We start from the raw sequence: 20,652 nt of genomic DNA on the forward strand, positions 1-20,652 counted from the left end.
TAGATGTCCGGAGCTTAGGACCTAGGATGAAAACAGGTAATATTTTTATAAACATGTTTATTGAAAAACCTTAACAACAATGTCATATTATCACTGTACAACTTAACAGTCTGTTCAACTTAGCACATAAAGTCCTTTGCATAAATTCACTGCATTCACCTATACTCAAAGTAAAAAAGTCACTATGTGTTCAACATTTTATGTCAAAAGTACAATACTCCTTTTGGCTTCTATTGTACTTTATTAAGAAATTGAAATTTCCTCTTTTTAAAGCTTCTAAAAGTTTTTAATCTCGTTCTAATAAATTAGGTTCTGATTCATATGCTGTAGTTGATGTATTTACAATTATTCTTCATGTCAATATTTTCCGTATTATGTCTGTGGCTGGCAGAAGAATAATATCTAGATTTTTGCTAGGGATTAAAAGTTTAGTCTGCTAATAGCTTTAGAATCAAGGAAATAAATACACACGAACTTTCACTTTTAGCCATAAAATGGCAATATTCCAACAGGCATTGTGAAGTCACCTAGACTTGATGATCCTATAACTTCTGCCTGCAAATTCTTCTTTACTTCCTATTCTTTACAGAATTCTCTTCTTTCGCCCTCTACTCCTTAGACCTGTTCCTCTTAGCCTTGACAGGCGTGTTACCACCGAGAACAGACCGCCGTCTCTCCCGGTGGCACCTGTTCTATTCCCATATAGAACTATGGTACTCCGGCCGGTCGAACAGCAGCTGCTTGTTGACGAGGGGTTCGGTTCTCGGGTGAGAGTGCATGAGCTGCAAGACCCCGGTGCCGATAGCTGCCGGGACGCCCAGGATGATGGACTCGGAGACACCTTCGATGCAGTCTTGCTGGCCGTAGTACGCTGCGTCGAAGAGATGGTCTGCTGTCTTCTCGAACTGAGGGGGAAAGGATAAAATTAAATTCATCTATTGATATCTGCTGGGTAAGGTGTCCTCCTGGAATGAGGGAGGGGTTAGACCTCGAGTCCACCACGCAGACCAAGTCCGGTTAGGATTTAATTATAGTTGGTATTTTTTGGTTTTGATTTTTCTCAAACGCCAATTTTGACCAATCGCCATAGTGTTCACAATTGTAAATTTCAAGTTTTAAGTGTCTTTTAATTGATACTATAACAAAATGTTGTGCTTAAGATCTATTTTCAAGCAAAAAAAAACTTTGTAATTCAAATAAATGGCACATAAAATCAAAGTACATTGCTAACTTGTTTAAACTGTTAATTTAGCACAAAAGCGTATGATGTTTGTATGAAATACATGATGGGTTACCTTACGTGGTCTATCGGCAATCTAAAATTAATAATGAATGAATAGCCTCACGCTCCGTCAAGCACAAGCGTATGAACATGGCACATTCATGTAGCCGCTGAAACTCGCGTCTACATAAATGCGCTTTTAATTTGAGTGTACACGTGAAAAAATGTGTTATTTTCGTTAAATATTTACAGATAAGTAATGAAGCTGAGATAGTGATCGGGTATAGTGATATACATTTTACATGATGCTAGGCGGCAAACTAAATTGCTAGTTATGCTTTTTACTTGAAATGTCTAATTATTGATTTAAAGCATTTACCTCATTAGTGCAAAGTTAAAGTTAAAACTAATTCCTCTATAACTGATTCGTTATAGAAATTTACAGACATTTAGATTAATCGTTACATATTTTATTGAATATATGATACTTCGGATGAAATTTGAGCCAGCCTTTTCTCATAACCGGTTTGACAGTGATGACACTTGTATTTTATAGATAAATCTACTGTGTATAAAGGTCCTATTCTGTATATAATTAGCCAGCGACAATGAGTACTCACGCTGGCCAGGTTGAGCACGGACTCCTTCATGCGCGCGAGCCCGTAGCGCGTGATGCCCAGCACCTCGCCGCGCGCCGTCATCTGGCCCGCCAGCAGCTCCACGTGGCGCCGGTCCACGCTCATGCCGTGGCCCGCCATCACGGCCTGGATCTCGCTGATGATCGTCGACTTGGCCGCCTCGATGCCCAGCGTGTGGTACACCTGCCGAACAGTTCACAGTTCACACCGTTGGACAATCTAATGAATTTTAAAAGAACTTTAAGTTAAAATAAAAAACTTTTTTAAAGAAAATCTTTTGTTCAAGGCTTGGTCGTGGTGAAAAGATTTCCCGGGATGAAACAGCATCATATGTGTTCATCCTGGTTATAAACTATATATCTTCGTTATAACTAAATACCAGCGCTCCAAATCTCATAAAAAAACCGTTTACTATTTAACAGATTTTATGCGAAAGATATTTTTTTATAATTAAGCATTTATATTTAATTTTAAATAAATAAATGAAACTATTGACTTACCTCCAATATATTGTTAGAAGTAGTCTTAGTACCGTCGACACCATACGTCGCTATGACATCTCGTAGACCATCACCCTCCACACACAACTTGTATCTGAAAATTATAGACAGACAAAATATTTATTTATACAATTATAGTAAAATTACTACCGTTTTAGATATGCAGTGTGTCACAAGAAATTTTGGACTATTCATTCGCACGTGTGATATACGTGTGTGAGTCCGTACTTGCAAGCGTATTCGAACATTTGAACGTGCACGAGCACTCTCTGCCTCCCCCCCCCCCCACTTTCTCTCCCTCCCTCTCCTCTCTCACTCGCTCTTGTTGAGCTCTCTTTGACATAAATGATGGTTTTTATCACGACATATGTTGATGATGATGATGATGGTGAAGACTTACTTGACGACGCTGGCGGTGTCGTCGCAGGCTATGACGGCGCGGGACACGTGCGCCAGGCCCTTGACCACGACGGGCGGCAGCTGCCGGGCCAGCTGCTGCAGCGTCATGTTGATGATGATGATGATGATGGTGAAGACTTACTTGACGACGCTGGCGGTGTCGTCGCAGGCTATGACGGCGCGGGACACGTGCGCCAGGCCCTTGACCACGACGGGCGGCAGCTGCCGGGCCAGCTGCTGCAGCGTCATGTTGATGATGATGATGATGATGGTGAAGACTTACTTGACGACGCTGGCGGTGTCGTCGCAGGCGATGACGGCGCGGGACACGTGCGCCAGGCCCTTGACCACGACGGGCGGCAGCTGCCGGGCCAGCTGCTGCAGCGTCATGTTGATGATGATGATGATGATGGTGAAGACTTACTTGACGACGCTGGCGGTGTCGTCGCAGGCTATGACGGCGCGGGACACGTGCGCCAGGCCCTTGACCACGACGGGCGGCAGCTGCCGGGCCAGCTGCTGCAGCGTCATGTTGATGATGATGATGATGATGATGATGATGGTGAAGACTTACTTGACGACGCTGGCGGTGTCGTCGCAGGCTATGACGGCGCGGGACACGTGCGCCAGGCCCTTGACCACGACGGGCGGCAGCTGCCGGGCCAGCTGCTGCAGCGTCATGTTGATGATGATGATGATGATGGTGAAGACTTACTTGACGACGCTGGCGGTGTCGTCGCAGGCTATGACGGCGCGGGACACGTGCGCCAGGCCCTTGACCACGACGGGCGGCAGCTGCCGGGCCAGCTGCTGCAGCGTCATGTTGATGATGATGATGATGATGGTGAAGACTTACTTGACGACGCTGGCGGTGTCGTCGCAGGCTATGACGGCGCGGGACACGTGCGCCAGGCCCTTGACCACGACGGGCGGCAGCTGCCGGGCCAGCTGCTGCAGCGTCATGTTGATGATGATGATGATGATGATGATGATGGTGAAGACTTACTTGACGACGCTGGCGGTGTCGTCGCAGGCTATGACGGCGCGGGACACGTGCGCCAGGCCCTTGACCACGACGGGCGGCAGCTGCCGGGCCAGCTGCTGCAGCGTCATGTTGATGATGATGATGATGATGGTGAAGACTTACTTGACGACGCTGGCGGTGTCGTCGCAGGCTATGACGGCGCGGGACACGTGCGCCAGGCCCTTGACCACGACGGGCGGCAGCTGCCGGGCCAGCTGCTGCAGCGTCATGTTGATGATGATGATGATGATGATGATGATGGTGAAGACTTACTTGACGACGCTGGCGGTGTCGTCGCAGGCTATGACGGCGCGGGACACGTGCGCCAGGCCCTTGACCACGACGGGCGGCAGCTGCCGGGCCAGCTGCTGCAGCGTCATGTTGATGATGATGATGATGATGATGATGATGGTGAAGACTTACTTGACGACGCTGGCGGTGTCGTCGCAGGCTATGACGGCGCGGGACACGTGCGCCAGGCCCTTGACCACGACGGGCGGCAGCTGCCGGGCCAGCTGCTGCAGCGTCATGTTGATGATGATGATGATGATGATGATGATGGTGAAGACTTACTTGACGACGCTGGCGGTGTCGTCGCAGGCTATGACGGCGCGGGACACGTGCGCCAGGCCCTTGACCACGACGGGCGGCAGCTGCCGGGCCAGCTGCTGCAGCGTCATGTTCAGCCAGCCTCCGTGCTTGCTGGGCTCACCTATCACCTTGATCGCCCAGTCGGAGACTATTTGCACGTTCGCTGGTTTTAGCTTCAGTTTTGATGTGCAGATACTGGAATAAAGGGAAGTTTATTAGTTAATGTCAATAAAAAAGGGTGTGATTCCGCTGTCTTCAATAGATATACAGAGAGGTTCAGCCAAGTCATTTTCCAAAGTAAGCACTACTTAAAATTGTAGTACAAAACTGTCAAATTCAATAAAAATACGAGCCAGTGGCAAACATCAGACAAAAATAAATATATTTTAGCATTGACCGGTAGAGAAGAAATTAATTCTTCAATTAAGTGTCGAAGAAAATTACCTATTTATTGAAAGAATCGGCCCCTACCTAAACATTACAGTAACTGTATATTTTACCTAAAATCTCCAAAAAATAAGTGTACTTACGAGTATACGATAGATTCGACGTTAACTTCTAGACTGAGTAGTCGTATTCTCTCCGCGTCCAGTCTGATCAGCAGGAAGCACTCCTTCGGGAGGTACACCTCGTCTATGTATGTTGTTATCTGAATAAAACATCATGTTATATTACATACACACAAACTAGCTGAAACAAAATAAAAGTCTGATTTCACATCACTGCAGTGATTGTCACAGGCTAAATGAAATTTACTATAGTCCAACAACTTAAAAAAAGAGCCTTGTACGCTACTTTCGCGGCATAGGTATGTGAAATTTTCAATTTAGAATCTCAGATACCCGCAGGCTTTTCAAGCTGACGTTGGCCGTTTGATACAGCTATTTTATTTGGAACAAACATTGACTTATTAGCTCTATTGTCGGACTATACATGCGTGTTATTACAGCCGCTTTGCGACCCAGGAGGAGATCTTTGTAGATAGTAATTGAGTGTATTTTCACGACAGTTACACAAACACACTGACGCACGCAAAAAAGCACGCATGCACGCCCGTAATCTAATAAGAAGTTTTTTTAAATCTTTATTTAAAGGGAAATGGTTTAAACCTGAACAACCTATCATGTATAAATTAAACAAAACATTAGCATTCAAGAGAGTAACGTCGATCTGGGTAACTTTGAATCATAATAAACCAACACAATTGATAAAAGTTTGCAAAACTAAAATAAACTTTTATCAATTTTATTGTGTTGGTTTCATATTAAAAAATAATCGAAACTAGTTCATATTCCCACTGTCAATGTTACCCAAATGATTCAAAGTTACCCAGATTGACTGTTATTAAAATAAAATTAGTTTTACCTCTCCCAATGTAGTCTTTTCCACTCTCCCTTTAACTCTCCTCGCGAACTCCTGGTCCAGCGGCTGCGCCAGCTCGGCGGTGATGATGGGCGTGGAGATGTTCCTCGACGCGTTGATGATCTCTTTCACTCGCGGCACTCCCTGCGTTATGTTCATGGACGCTACGCCCGCGAAGTGGAAGGTTTTTAAGGTCATCTGAGTACCCGGCTCGCCTATACTCTGAAAGATGATTTTTGCTTAAGTATGGTGCTGTAAAATGTTCCGTTTGAAAATCCAAAAAATTGTGTACATTATAGAATGTGTTATTAATTACATGTAATGCTAGCACACTGGTCCGATTTCGTCCAAAATTACCAATTTGGATCCTATCGATCCCATACAAACCTTATACCGACAGTTACGAACATATCAAAAAAGTATTACTTTAGTAATCATTATTTCGGTTCAGTTGTTCAAAAGTTATGCACACACATTTCAGTGGTCAAGACCTGGTTTGTGTGGGATCGATAGGATCAAAAATACCCACGGGAATGGGATCAAGGAGATAAAATTGTACTATACGTAAAGGAAGACGGGCCCGTACGTTAGTTATAAATATAAAATAATGTATTTGTTGTATACCTGTGCGGCCAGCGCCCCGACCGCGGTGCCGGGTTCGATGACACTGCGCTGGTACTTGTGGTGGCACACGCGCAGGAACTGAACCAGCTGCGTGAGCGTGAGTCGTTCTAACTGCTTCACTATCGCGCCGCAGTGCGAGTACCGCGAGCGCAGGTTGCGGACCTTATCCGCGATTGACTTTAAAAATGTACTGAAATAGGAAGGAAAGGATGAGATTTTATTTTAAGTAATAGTTTAAGTATAACCACGCCACGCCAATACCATTTGCGTCTGGAGGTCGTGGGCTCGATTCCCACACGGAGCAATTATTCGTGCGATCCACAAATAGTTGTTTCGGGTCACACTTTGTGTCCGTTGTTTGTATGTTTGTAAAAGTCCCCGCGCAAGAGCACTTCTTAGTGCGGGAGTTGTTTTTGGAGAGAAAAAGAAATCTCTTCTCGTAATGGATGAAAATCATTCACTATTGGACAAACAAGTACAAAATAATTAATGTACTTACAGCAATTCATTCTTGAACTCCTGCGTACAAGTCTTGAAGTCATCGAGCGCTAACGTCTCTTCAGCCGCCAGCACTATACCGTCACCATCTAGGGGGTCCTCATCCCTGTACGAAATACAACACAACGTAATTTATAACCAAATATTAATCGGTGAGAAATCTATCACTATGACTATTCAACAGTTCGAAATTTTGGACTTGGTATATCTCCTAGCATCGTTTTAGCATAATTTTTAAAGTGTGTATTCAACGTTAGAACAATTTTCATGATAGTAGCAGTGGCGGACTAAACCGGGGGCATAAGTGGTGGCCCGACTCGAGCTTCCAACACCTTAAAGTCTCAAAAAGCTTTACTGATTAACCTTAACTGTTACAAACTGTTCAAAAAGCTTAAAGCTTGAAGTTAAACAATGACTTTTGCTCTGATTTGATTTGTATTTATAACTCGAATCAAAAATGTCATTTGCAAAATTTGATACTGACTGAGGGTTACAAATGCTTTCCGCCGCGGGCCTCGGAAAATCTTAGTCCGCGACTGAAAATGGTTCATGTAGTTATTTGTTTACCTAGAGAGGTACTTGGCCCTCACATCGGCGAGCACCCTGGCGAGGTCGACGGGGCGGTCCTTGCCCTCCATGTAGGAGGGGTCGAGGCCGTCGCTGCCGTAACGGAACTCCACCACCTCGCCCGTCGCGTTGCGGACTGTCATGTCGTAGTGCAGCACTAGGTCTTCCAACGACTAGAGTATAATAGTAGGATTAAAACGGGATATTAAAATACTTCATAATTTGATTGTTATATTTCACTTTATAGACGTACGGTACTATAAAATGTATGTAAGAGTTAGCTATAGGGAAATGGGATGGTAATTTTTCCAGGAAAATTCTACCATGAGACGTCTTCATCGCGGAATCTACCAGGAATATTCTACCATGTGATGACGTCTTGGTAATTTTCCAGGAATATTCTACCACGTGATGACGGCTTGGTAATTTTTCCAGGAAAATTCTACCATGTGGATGTCGTCTTGGTAATTTTTCCAGGAAAATTCAACCATGAGACGTCTTCATCACGGAATCTACCAGGAAAATTCAACCGTGAGACGTCTTCATCACGGAATCTACCAGGAAAATTCTACCATGAGACGTCTTCATCACGGAATCTACCAGGAAAATACTAAAATGTGGATGACGTCATGGTAATTTTTCCAGGAAAATTCTACCACGTGATGACGTCTTGGTAATTTTTCCAGGAAAATTCTACCATGTGATGACGTCTTGGTATTTTTTCCAGGGAAATTCTACCACGTTATGGCGTCTTGGTAATTTTTCCAGGAAAATTCTACCACGTGATGACGTCTTGGCAATTTTTCCAGGAAAATTCTACCATGTGGATGACGTCATGGTAATTTTTCCAGGAAAATTCTACCACGTGATGACGTCTTGGTAATTTTTCCAGGAAAATTCTACCACGTGATGACGTCATGGTAATTTTTCCAGGAAAATTCTACCACGTGATGACGTCTTGGCAATTTTTCCAGGAAAATTCTACCATGTGGATGACGTCATGGTAATTTTTCCAGGAAAATTCTACCACGTGATGACGTCTTGGTAATTTTTCCAGGAAAATTCTACCATGTGGATGACGTCATGGTAATTTTTCCAGGAAAATTCTACCACGTGATGACGTCTTGGTAATTTTTCCAGGAAAATTCTACCACGTGATGACGTCTTGGTAATTTTTCCAGGAAAATTCTACCATGAGACGTCTTCATCACGGAATCTCTTAGGAAAATTCTACCATGTGATGACGTCTTGGTAATTTTTCCAGGAAAATTCGGGTCTATCCCACTAGTCCCGTTGAGTTGTCCCGTGACGGGACAACTGGCACTATTTTGTCCCAGTTGTCCCGTGGCGGGACAAGTGACACTGTTTTGGTGCCAGTTGTCCCGTTGCAGAAAAATCACGGGACTAATGGGACAGACGGAAGGGTCAAAACAACTGGTTCCATTGAGTTGCTCTGTTACATATTATTTGTTTGTCTTTTCCATCTCGGAACTATGGAGTTCCGGACTTTTGGAAGCCATGCGTCCCCACGTACGAAGCCAACTCGCAGAGACCCTTTTAGACAGTTTTAGTATAACAAAGATGTAATGGGACACAATCCGGTAACTATCCCTGTGTACACTATGAGTATTATTACTAAGATATAGGTTTAAATACTTTTGGTTTTACAATTTATCGACACAAGTATAGTGCATATTCCATTTAAGATATCTACCCTTGTTAAAATGTACGAGTTTGTATAACGTCTGCTATCTTACCAAAGTACCAAGTACCTGCTGTCACAGAGCAACTCAATGGAACCAGTTGTTTTGACCCTTCCGTCTGTCCCATTAGTCCCGTGATTTTTCTGCAACGGGACAACTGGCACCAAAACAGTGTCACTTGTCCCGCCACGGGACAACTGGGACAAAATAGTGCCAGTTGTCCCGTCACGGGACAACTCAACGGGACTAGTGGGATAGACCCGAAAATTCTACCATGAGACGTCTTCATCACGGAATCTACCAGGAAAATTCTACCATGTGATGTCGTCTTGGTAATTCTTCAGGAAAATTCTACCATGTGATGTCGTCTTGGTAATTCTTCAGGAAAATTCTACCATGTGATGTCGTCTTGGTAATTTTTCAGGAAAATTCTACCATGAGGCGTCTTCACCATGAAGTATACCAGGAAAATTCTGCCATGTGAAGTCGTCTTGGTAATTTTTCTAATGGGTAATGGGTAAGAGATTAACGTCTTCTTGCCTTAACAAGTCGCCTCTGCAGGTAGCCAGTCTCGGCAGTCTTGACCGCGGTGTCCACCAGACCCTCACGACCTCCCATGGTGTGGAAGAAGAACTCGGTAGGAGTGAGGCCCGAGTAGAAGCTGTTCTCCACGAAACCACGAGCTGCTGGGATCTTAGCTGAGGAGATAAGATAGACGATTATTGTGGTTGATTTTTTGTAGAGCTTTAGATATTATTTTGAACACAAATAGAATGGCGACCAATATAGCTCAATAAAATTATGGATTAGGTTTAGTGGCTGATACGCCAACTTATGTCGGTGGGCTACTTAGCCAACTGAGCGTTCATGTACCGCCGCGCCGGTCGCCGACATGTTACCGGGGTGAGTCGGTGAAAGTTAGCGGCAGTTCGGCGAGTTTAATGTGTATTGCGTTTTACGATTTCTTTTGCATTACCTCAACTATACTAGTTAACTTTAGGAAGCTATGAAGCTATTAAAAGACTTGGCAGAAATATTCGACAGTAGAGAATCAGACCTCGCAACGCTGCCTGATTGATTGATTGATTGAGATGATAATGAAGACTGCAGGGAATAAATAATATGAAAGCTATAAACTTACAATGTCTCTCAAAGTGCGGTAGTGACCGGTCCTCGAAGCCGTTGGGCACTCGCTTGCCGTTCAGAGCCTGCTGGCCCACGCACGCGATCATCTGAGATATGTTGATGTTTGAACCTGAACAACAAATAATAGCCATGTTTTATATTAATAACTAGCTGACCCGCGCAACTTCGCTTGCGTCACATAAGAGAGAATGGGTCAAAATATTCCCCGTTTTTGTAACATTTTTCGTTGCTACTCCGCTCCTATTGGTCGTAGCGTAATTAAATATAGCCTATAGCCTTCCTCGATAAATGAACTATCTAACACTGAAAGAATTTTTCAAATCGGACCAGTAGTTCCTGAGATTAGCGCGTTCAAACAAACAAACAATCAAACAAACAAACAAACTCTTCAGCTTTATAATATTAGTAAAAGTATAGATAATAATATTAGTAGTAAATACTTCCTTTAAGAAATTCAACACTAACCGGGCCAATAATGCTTAAAAAAAATTAAGCATCGCTTAAGCGATTCATTAATGGAAGCGTATGATGTAAAAATGATCTAAAATACTCGCACCTCTTTTTCCGCACACATTATTAACTATCACTCAGCAAATTCAATTCAAACAGTTTCAACACTATAAGCAAACATACACACATTTGCCTTTCATATGAGTAGGTATATAAGGTACCTTTAGAGCCGCTCTGTGCCATAATAAGCGGCGCGTTGGTCGGATGCAGTTCCCTGAAGCAGGCCTTGGCCGCCAGCTCCCTGATGCTGGACAGCTCGCTGAGCATCACGGCCTCCAGCGTCTCCTCCATGGTGCAGCCCGGCTGGCACTGCAGCGTGCCCTTCTCCATCTCTAAGATGTAGCCGTCGCACTTTGAATATCTGGTTCAAAAGACAACCTTTTGAGTTAGACTACACCTTTTCTACCAAAATTATAAATGTGAATGTTTGTGAGAATGTATCTATATATATAAAAATGAAACCCGTTACCTTGGTCACGGCATCACGCGTGAATGGCTGGACCGATTTTACTAATTCTTTTTGTGTTGTATTTGTTATTATTAGGAGAAGGTTCTTACGGAAAAAAATATTAAGAAAATCTCACAGAAATATGGAAAAATAGACATTTAATTTTGCATATTTTAGGCGGTACAAAGTTCGCCGGGTCAGCTAGTGTATAAATAAATATATATCATCTGACAACTCACACACGGTCATTTGATTCCTAACTAAGCAGAGCTTGTATTATGGTAATAAAATAACTGATAAACATACTTTTTAAAATATACTTTTAAATATATACTTATATAGATAAATTAACAACCAGGCTGAGAACAAATAATCGTGCTCATCACACAGAGATTTGTCCCGGGTGGATCCGATCCCACCACACGGTTGTTGCGGCGAGGTGACCGGTTAAACCACTGCGCCAAACGTGCAGTTTGTTTGTAAGAATATATTAACTTTCAAATTCAAATCATCTATTGCTTACTAAGTTATATATACAAAAGGATCTTATATTAGGGTAGTGACAAACTTAGTAGCCTTTTCCAGGCATTGCAATTTTTACAGGGTAGGGTAAGGTAAGTTATTAAAATTTTATCATTTTGTCTAGATTCTAGCTTCTATATAATATACACATTATTCTAAATATATACATATTGCTTAAATATTATAAATGCACTTTTAAGTTTTCATATTTCTTTCTACTGTGTCAGTGTGTTTTCTTTACCGTAAGAATAAACGTAAAACGTGACAGTATACGCACCCGGACTCGAGCAGCTTGTTCTTGGCGTCGATGAGCTTGCGTCCGGGGGTCACGTCGATGATGCCGAAGCTGAAGCCGCGGTTCATCATGTAGTATGACGCCATGCGAGCTAGCCTGCACCACAAGAATTAACTGTTAGATAAATGGCTTATATTAGTTGTTACTTTATATTAGGCTCAAATTAATTTGGCAATATATATCAAAAGATTAAGGTTAATTTTAAGGTCATTAAAAATTATAAAAAAAAATATGCTGAGGTTTAAGCAGATTGAAAAAAAAATACATTTCAAGTCATGTGAGGTGAAATGTTGAAGCAATTTTATATTCAGAGTATAATTAGTAATTAGTAGAACACAATTTTAGAACTTAACTTAAACAATGTTGTATTCTTGCGTAACTTTAACGTGTAACTTGAGGACATGATCGTATCAAGGCGAGCTAAAGAAAATCACCATCTACATTTTCTACAAACATTTAGTTGCATTTTTGAAAGCTCATAGTTTCGATCTGGATAACCCTAAATACACCTTGTTGTCTATATTTACCTCCACATGCCCCTGACGGCGTACTCCTCGCCCCAGTCTCGCAGCAATATGTAGAATATACTGTTCTTGGTGCCGGAGCCCAGCGTGCTCTTGTCCATCGAGCCGCACAGCAGCTCAGAGTTCCTTATTATCACATCTATAACAACATTTAAACTTTATTTACTTAAAATAAGGTACCTAGGGCGAACATGGCCACATGCCATTATTAGATGCACGAAGTATTATCGCTATCGCATATCCGAGACAAACAGTTCTAAAAATACTTTACACAAAAAAAACTTTAAAGATATGTTCATTGCTTTAAGATATGTTCATTGCTTTTTTTCAAGATCATTTTGAATTGTATTCACCAAGTAAAAAAATAGCAAAATGTAAAATGTTAACTTACATGAATCTTGTACACACATGTCCTTATTGCCAGTGTAGTTCTTGCCTTTCGTTTCTAAGTTTGCCTTCACCTCACATTTCTTGTTGGGTTTCATTATAAGACTAGAGAAAAACCATAATAGACATAATTAGTATATGTTTTAAATTGTTTGCACCTAATTCAGATCTTAGGATCTACCAAAAGAATTCAAACATTTCGAATATAATTCTATAAACTATAGAAGGAAACAACTTTTAACAAATAAATATAGGACTGACCAAAACTCTCAGGGAACATGTCGCAATCAGTTATCAGGTATTACTGAAAGATCTCCTGCCAGGAGACACGTGGCCGCCTCGTAACAACACATCTTATATATTATATATTACCTAAAGATCTGCTTCCCGGTCCACAGTACCCGTGGTTTGATGAGCGCGGGGGGTGGCAGGTCTATGCGCATGGTGGCGTCAGGCCCGGCCAGCAGGCACGTGGCCAGCTGCGCCGCCTCGTCTCTTGTCAGGAAGGTATCCCGCTGCGTGATCAAGTACCCGCCCGTTATGAAGTCCTGTGTCGCGGCGATTAGGAGCTCACCGTTGCGGGGGGTTACTAGGTTCGATTTGTTCTGTTTAAAGAAAAATATGAACATATTTAAATCGGATTTATACCTACAAAATAAAACATTTTAAAATGAATTGGTGCACGTCTCTGTTATATACAGCGTATACGTGCACGTACACTAAATTAAATCAAACTATGTTTTGCGTAATACCATAGCAAAGTACAAAAAGCTATTAACATGGCTAAGTAATGTGCCAACGTTTGTAATGTGTGTCCAATGAAAATTAATTTAAATTTTCTGCAATTAACAAAGAAGTTTTTCATTATAAAAAGTAATAGAAAACTGAATGCTACTTATTTCTAATTTACAAATAATGTGGAAAAATAGTTTAAATACTTAAAAAAAACATATATATCAAACGAAACTAGATACTGACAGACTGACGGACATATTAACAGACTTGTACATGATATAACAAGAGTGACGCGGTACTCACTCCCATAAGTATGAGTGCCTCGGCCCTCGCCTCCTCGGTCTGCGGCAGGTGCATGTTCATCTCGTCGCCGTCGAAGTCCGCGTTGTACGGCGTACATACGCACTCGTTGAACCTGTAGAAAACGATATAATATTATGTTTAGAATAAGTGCTACCCGTGTTTAACCCGAAAAGCTCTTACTGGGTCTGTGTGTTTATATTGATTAAATTGGAACCAACAGTTTTTGTAAAACACACTTACTCATCTTTCAGTAAGAATTTGCTCATCACTACATAGTATAAAGCAAAGTCGCTTCCCGCGTCTGGCCCTATGTCTGTATGTATATGGTTAGATCTTCAAAACTACGCAACGAACATTCGTGTGGTTTTTAAATAGATAGAGTGATTAAAGTGGAAGGTTTATGTGTAATAGTTGTAAAGGTTTTTTTTTTGTAAAATAACTGTTTAAACAGGGCGAAGCTGGGACGGGCCGCTAGTTTATAATATAAGTAAGATAAGCTAAACTAAGCTGTGAAATTAAAGCCAGATATCGTATCGTAGTAGGTTTAGAGTATGCAAGTGTGTATGTACAATAAAGGAACGTGCTATCGCGCCAAATAATTATTAAATAATTCCAAAAGCGCAATAATTTCGTATTAAAACACAGGTTTTAAGGAGGTATGTTACCTGAAGGTCCTCTGCGGCTGCACCCTGGCTCGGTGGCACATGATGGACAGCTTGTGCAGCGAGGGCTGGCGGTTGAACAGCACCACGTCGCCATCCACCAGGTGCCGCTCCACTATGTCGCCGCACTGCCACAAATATAGCCTCTTTATTATTTACATAAAAATAATCAGAAATACCTTAATTGAGAAAGTACTTTTAATCTTGATTTAAGTACAAATGACTTTAATTCATTTAACATAAGTTTTTACACTAAACATAAAGCAGTTAGAGTTTTCCTACATCCACAAAATAACAAGTTAGTAAAAAAGAAATAAGGAAAACGAAAAGATTTATATAGTTAATACTATTGATCCCATAAAGTAGCAATCAACTGCAAAGCACTGTATATGTTACCAAATTATGGACTACTATTAATTCAATAGCACTTTGTCCGACCATGGAATCGAACCTCAAGATTTTTATTTTCTAGTCACATATTCTACCTCATAGGCAACCATATATTATTATAACCATACGAAATAGACAAGAATACAATTTAAGAGTCTTCTTTTAAAAGTGAAAAGTATCATAATCTACATTTTGTTGCAGGAGGGAGCAACATCTATACTAATATTATAAAGCTGAAAAGTTTGTTTGAACGAACCAATCTCGGGAACTACTAGTGCGAATATAAGAATTCTTTTACTGTTGGAAAGCGTATTTATTGAGAAAGGCAATAGGCTATATATCATCACGCTACGACCAATAGAAGCAGAGTACCAGTGAAAAATGTTACAAAAACGGGGAAAATTATGACCAATTCTCTCTAATGGGACGCAAGCGAAGTTGCGCGGGTCAGCTAGAAATCTATACGTGTACCTTCAGCTCCTGCGCGATCTTCTCTCGGTTGCCATACTTGAGGTACTTCTTCTGCTTCAGGCCGCGCTGCTGCACGTAGTTGGCGCCGGGGTGGACATCCGGTCCGTTGCACACTAACTTGCGGAGCCACTGCAGGTTGGCCGGGAACACGCGCTCCGGGTACGTGAGGATCTTTGCTACGTGGACCGGGACGCCTACCTGGATGGAAGACGGTAGGTGTTTAAGATGTCAGTTTGAGTACATGATAGTGAATATATTTTTGGATTTGTTAAGGACAGTCATCTCCCAGGAAAGGGAATTCATATAATGAATTTCATATAAGAAGAGAGGAAGGGAATTATGGTGCTCATATGAAAAATCCCGTTTGCAACCATTTATTAAAATTGTGACGCTCCTCGATTGAGGATAATTACATTTTGTTATAAACTAACCAACTCTACTTGTGAGTTTTTTTTTGGAGAAAGAAAATATACTTCTTCATAGCTAAAGCCATTTTTTTTATTTATTTTGTAGAAACAAACATTACAGTTAGTGTTCATTGTTAGTAAACTCGCCAAACGTTGACGTTTGATGGCGAGAAGAATTACAATCATAATCTCAACACAGTCAATAATAACAAGAATTAGCTTAGAAGGATACAACTATCCAGCTAATTTTAAGTGTTCCCATTTTCTATATAAAATGTGACAGACAGACCAACAAACTTTAGTATTAATATTATCAGTATATCTCACCTCTTGGATCTGCAAGTTAGGGTCAGGTGATATGACTGTTCTGCTGGAGAAGTCGACTCGCTTGCCAGACAAGTTGCCTCTGAAGCGACCCTGCTTGCCCTTCAGCCGCTGCACCAGACCACGACCTGGCTTCTTGGGCTGGGAGAAAACATGAAACATAATATATTATATAGATCAAAAAAATGTATGCACAAACTACGTGCGTGTAACGTACACCTCGCTCGTTACACGTACACGTACAAATATATTATAAATATATAAAATAACATAAATATGCGCGTTTTGAACTATTTTCCGGGCACGTTACCAAACTCCAGACGATCACTACTATTGACAAAATATTCTAATTTAAATTAGAATGAACCATCTTTGTCCGAACCAGGAATCTAACTATAGACCTCATGATCGTCATTAGCTAAACTGCCGACCACACCACAGATTCAGTCAACAAATAATAAATAACTTAAAAATAAAATTGTCATTACGTAAAGGGGTCAACCCGCATTTCTTTATTCTGGGAGGATACCCTTGCCCAGCAGTGAAACAGTTTATATCTATTTATTCACGTAAAGGGCTAGATTTATTTTTCCTTATAAAATATTAAGAGTCTATGTGTTTTATAGTACCTGCATAGAGAGCGGTATGCCGGACATCTCGCTGTTTATGTACAGTGCTGCGTGCAGCTGCAAGTAGTCCCAGTCCTCCTGCACCAGCTCGCTCTTGCCGCCGCTGGCGATGTGCCGCGAGATCACGTCGTTGATCAGCAGGATCTCGGACTGCTTCATTGTTAAGTCGTCTTCGTTACTGTACATCAACATTTTAACTTTATTTTAAGAACTGAAATATATTAATTTCTAAGGTACTACAGTAAATAGGCAGTTTGAGTGCGTGCGAACGTAAACGTGTGTATACGCTTTGTTGAAATCTATACTTTAATATTATAAAGCTGAAGAGTTTGTTTGTTCGAACGCGCTAATCTCAGGAACTACTGGTCCGATTTGAAAAATTATTTCAGTGTTAGATAGTCCATTTATCGAGGAAGGCTATAGGCTATATATTATCACGCTACGACCAAAAGGAGCAGAGTAGCAATAAAAAATGTAACAAAAACGGGGAAAATTATGACCCATTCTCTCTTATGTGACGCAAGCGAAGTTGCGCAGGTCAGCTAGTCTATACTAAACTTTTTAATTAAATCCTTGTATCATACAACCTTGTACAGACCGAAGTATACTCCGAAGTTACTATCATCATTTGTTTCTCGCAAAAGTTAGAATAACAAATGTTGACTTTCATCTCCTATATTAACCCGCTACGGGATGATTTGTACGTATGTATGCTAGTTATTTCACGGCAGTTCAAAAGAGTTAACCTTACTGACGTACGAAAGTAAGCTAGGGTAGGGCCATTTGTAGGGAATCTAATCCAGAGGAAAAAAAAATGTAATGTTAAATGTAGTGTCAATTTACTCACGTGCCAGCCTTTATTTCTGATACCACACTAGGTCTAATACAGAGCGGTGGGACGGGCAGTCGTGTGAGGATCAAGTCTTCAGGTCTTGTGAGCTTTGAGTTCATGCCCAAGAGAGGAATGTCCTCGTCTGGGATGCGACGGAACAGGTTCAGTACCTGGAACATACAAAATAGGATTATTAAACTATTCACTTGATTTTTTTTAAAAACAGTCCTATAAAGTGATATTCAAATGCCATCTAAAAGTGCTTGATGTGAACTTATCCATACTAATATTATAAATGCGAAAGTAACTCTGTCTGTCTGTCTTTTACTCAATCACGTCAAAACTACTGAACCAATTTCCATTAAATTTGGTATGGAGATATTTTGATACCCGAAAAAGGACATAGGCTACTTTTTACCCCTGGAAAATGACGCATTCCCATGGGAAAATTCAGGCGGCGGACGAAGTCGCGGGTGAAAGCTAGTTCTTGAGATATTGTAGTTGCTCCAGTTGGGAATAAAACCTATGACTACAACTACTACGAGAGCACAGCCAAAATGTTTACCACTATGCCGTGGACATCTAGTAAATATAAAGTCATTTTATCTCTTTAGTTATTCGTCGTGTATGGCGATGGGATCCGCTTTCCATACACTCTCCTTTCACATATTTTTCATAAACATTTAACATCATAAAACTAAATTCTTTATAAACATACCTCCAAAGGACTAAGCTCAATAATAAGCCCGCTACTAATCATAGTAGCCAATTCCTTATTGGACTCCTTAGCTTCCTCAAAGTCGCTCAACACTCTCTTAACAATCGGGTCCTGTGGTTTCTTCGCCCGGTACTTATCATGGATGATCTTCAAGATGCCAGCCGGACTCTTCTTCACCATGCCGTTCAAGGAGTCACAGTACATACACTTGGTGCATGTCTTAGCCTTCTTTAATACTGCTGCTCGAAGGTTCTTCTTGTGTAAATACATTATTTCCGGGTTCATGAATTTACGACGGTATGACCTTTTTAGTGGTTCTGGTAGCATTACTTTTGCGCATTGCTGGGGATTGAAATAAAGAGATACATTTTAACAAATAATTATATAACTTTAATAATTTTAAGGTTAGTTTAATAAATTTTTTATTAGTATGTTGAACTTTAAACCTACACTTAAACTGACAGGCAGCTGACCTCAAAAACTTATGTTCTAAAAGCATGGCAACCAGCTTGTGCCTTGTCTAAGACCCTATGTAATCTATCAGTCATTAAGTAGCCTAGCAGATCTCAACCTTGTCAATGCAAATTTTAATGACCCTATAGAATAACACTATAACATCTCCATCTAATATAACACTGTCTACATTTTTAGCAACCAACACTAAACCATATTCCAATGATGCTTTTATGTAAAATTTTCTCTTATTAATTAAAATAGTCAACAAGCTTTAAAGCAGTTTCTTAAACACCATATTATTATGAAGGACTGTAATCTTTATTCCCAGTTTGTAAGGTTCATTATAGCCCATCAGTTCTCTTACCTTACAAATAGTTTGTAGAATAGTGATGATGGACCTGAAGTAACCGACATGGAAGACTGGTAGTGCCAGTTCTATGTACCCATAGTGTCCCACACACTCAGCCAGACCAAGACCACAGGTTGCACAGTTTGCATCCTTCTGATTTGTACCCTAGAAGAGAAAAGGCTTTAGCAGAAGAATTGAAAAGAAGTTATTAATTCTTAGTCTGGTAAAAAACCAGAAGAATATTTGTTAAAGTTTGAACTCAAGTTTTTATATATAGTCTGACAACTTAGAGAGTGTTGTGCGCAAGGTTTGTAGACGGCGGATGTATACAAAACTCAGAATTTAGAACATTAGACTATGACCTGCAGGCCAATGCAGCTGATAGGGTGATTCAACTACTTTATTTTGGAAATACATGGAACTTAATTATACTATAGATTAATTGTGCATGTTAGGGCTCTTTACTAAGTTGTTGGGCTATTAAGTAAAGTATGTTTTATTTTTTAGGAGTGGATATGAGGTTCTGGTCCTTGTAGTGCAAAATGCAGGTTTGAAATTTAAAATGTTTCAGTCTGAACTTAATGAAACTTAAAACTATATTTTTAGGAACACAATACAAAAGCTATAACAGTGATTGAGTTTCTAATGTCTCTAAATAACCCAAAGCTGTTAATAGTATGAATCAAAGTGGCTATAAAGTTGACTTGCAACAGTATTTCATCAGAAATATTGTCAAACTTATAACTAGTTATAACATAGAAAATTCGACACATACCATTCGTCTATCAAGTACTCCGTACGACGCCGGTATCCTCTGTCCATCCTGAGCGTACAGGTTCTTAGTGATGACCTGAATGTGTGCTGCCTGCTGGATAGCAGACGCACTATCCACATTGAACGTGACATGGGAGCTAAGGACATCGAGCAAAAAAAAATTAAACAAACATCTTTAACATGAATAAAAGTTGATGAAACTTTGTCAGAATATAGAGTATGTATCTTTTGTTCGTTTTAATACAAGATTTTACTAATATTAATACTAAATTTATCAAATACACGATGTTTTACAGGCCATATGATGAGGTAAACATAACCTAACTTACATTTTTCTCCCGAAGTAAGTCTCACGATACTGTTCCTTCGGCATGTTGAATAAGTTCAAAGGAAATCGTATAACATAAATTCAACGTCTTTTTTGAGGGTTTCCATGAAGTTAATCACAATATTTTGGTATAACATAAAACCGCTAGCGCTTAATTTGACGTTTATGTTATTTTCGTTCAGTAATTAAATTTGGTAGAATTTACTCCCATACTGAGTTGGTTATCGATTCTTGAACGTAAAGTTATAAATGACACCATACTTCTACTAGCTTATCTACCATTTTTCAGGATCATAATTTCGTAACCGAGTTAA

At 40.7% G+C, this 20,652-nt stretch overlaps 1 protein-coding gene across 1 annotated transcript; it reads right to left on the reverse strand.

Annotated features, from left to right (window-relative positions):
• Positions 1-40: 40 nt before the first annotated feature.
• Polr3A (RNA polymerase III subunit A) lies at positions 41-20,523 on the reverse strand. Its single transcript, XM_076126968.1, has 26 exons — positions 20,340-20,523; positions 20,012-20,147; positions 19,252-19,401; positions 18,432-18,773; positions 17,729-17,883; positions 16,882-17,059; positions 16,256-16,393; positions 15,522-15,719; positions 14,664-14,788; positions 13,999-14,110; positions 13,333-13,565; positions 12,965-13,065; positions 12,577-12,712; positions 12,032-12,145; positions 10,946-11,145; positions 10,270-10,383; positions 9,669-9,826; positions 7,426-7,598; positions 6,860-6,964; positions 6,361-6,550; positions 5,740-5,958; positions 4,905-5,023; positions 4,357-4,569; positions 2,361-2,454; positions 1,843-2,043; positions 41-905 (listed from the first exon to the last, which is right to left on the reverse strand). The coding sequence occupies exons 1-26, from the start codon at positions 20,381-20,383 to the stop codon at positions 693-695; spliced, it is 4,161 nt and encodes a 1,386-aa protein (XP_075983083.1). The 5' UTR covers positions 20,384-20,523; the 3' UTR covers positions 41-692.
• Between the last annotated feature and the right edge of the window lie 129 nt (positions 20,524-20,652).

This window comes from Anticarsia gemmatalis, chromosome 19, assembly GCF_050436995.1.
Source record: "Anticarsia gemmatalis isolate Benzon Research Colony breed Stoneville strain chromosome 19, ilAntGemm2 primary, whole genome shotgun sequence".
NCBI lineage: Eukaryota > Metazoa > Arthropoda > Insecta > Lepidoptera > Erebidae > Anticarsia > Anticarsia gemmatalis.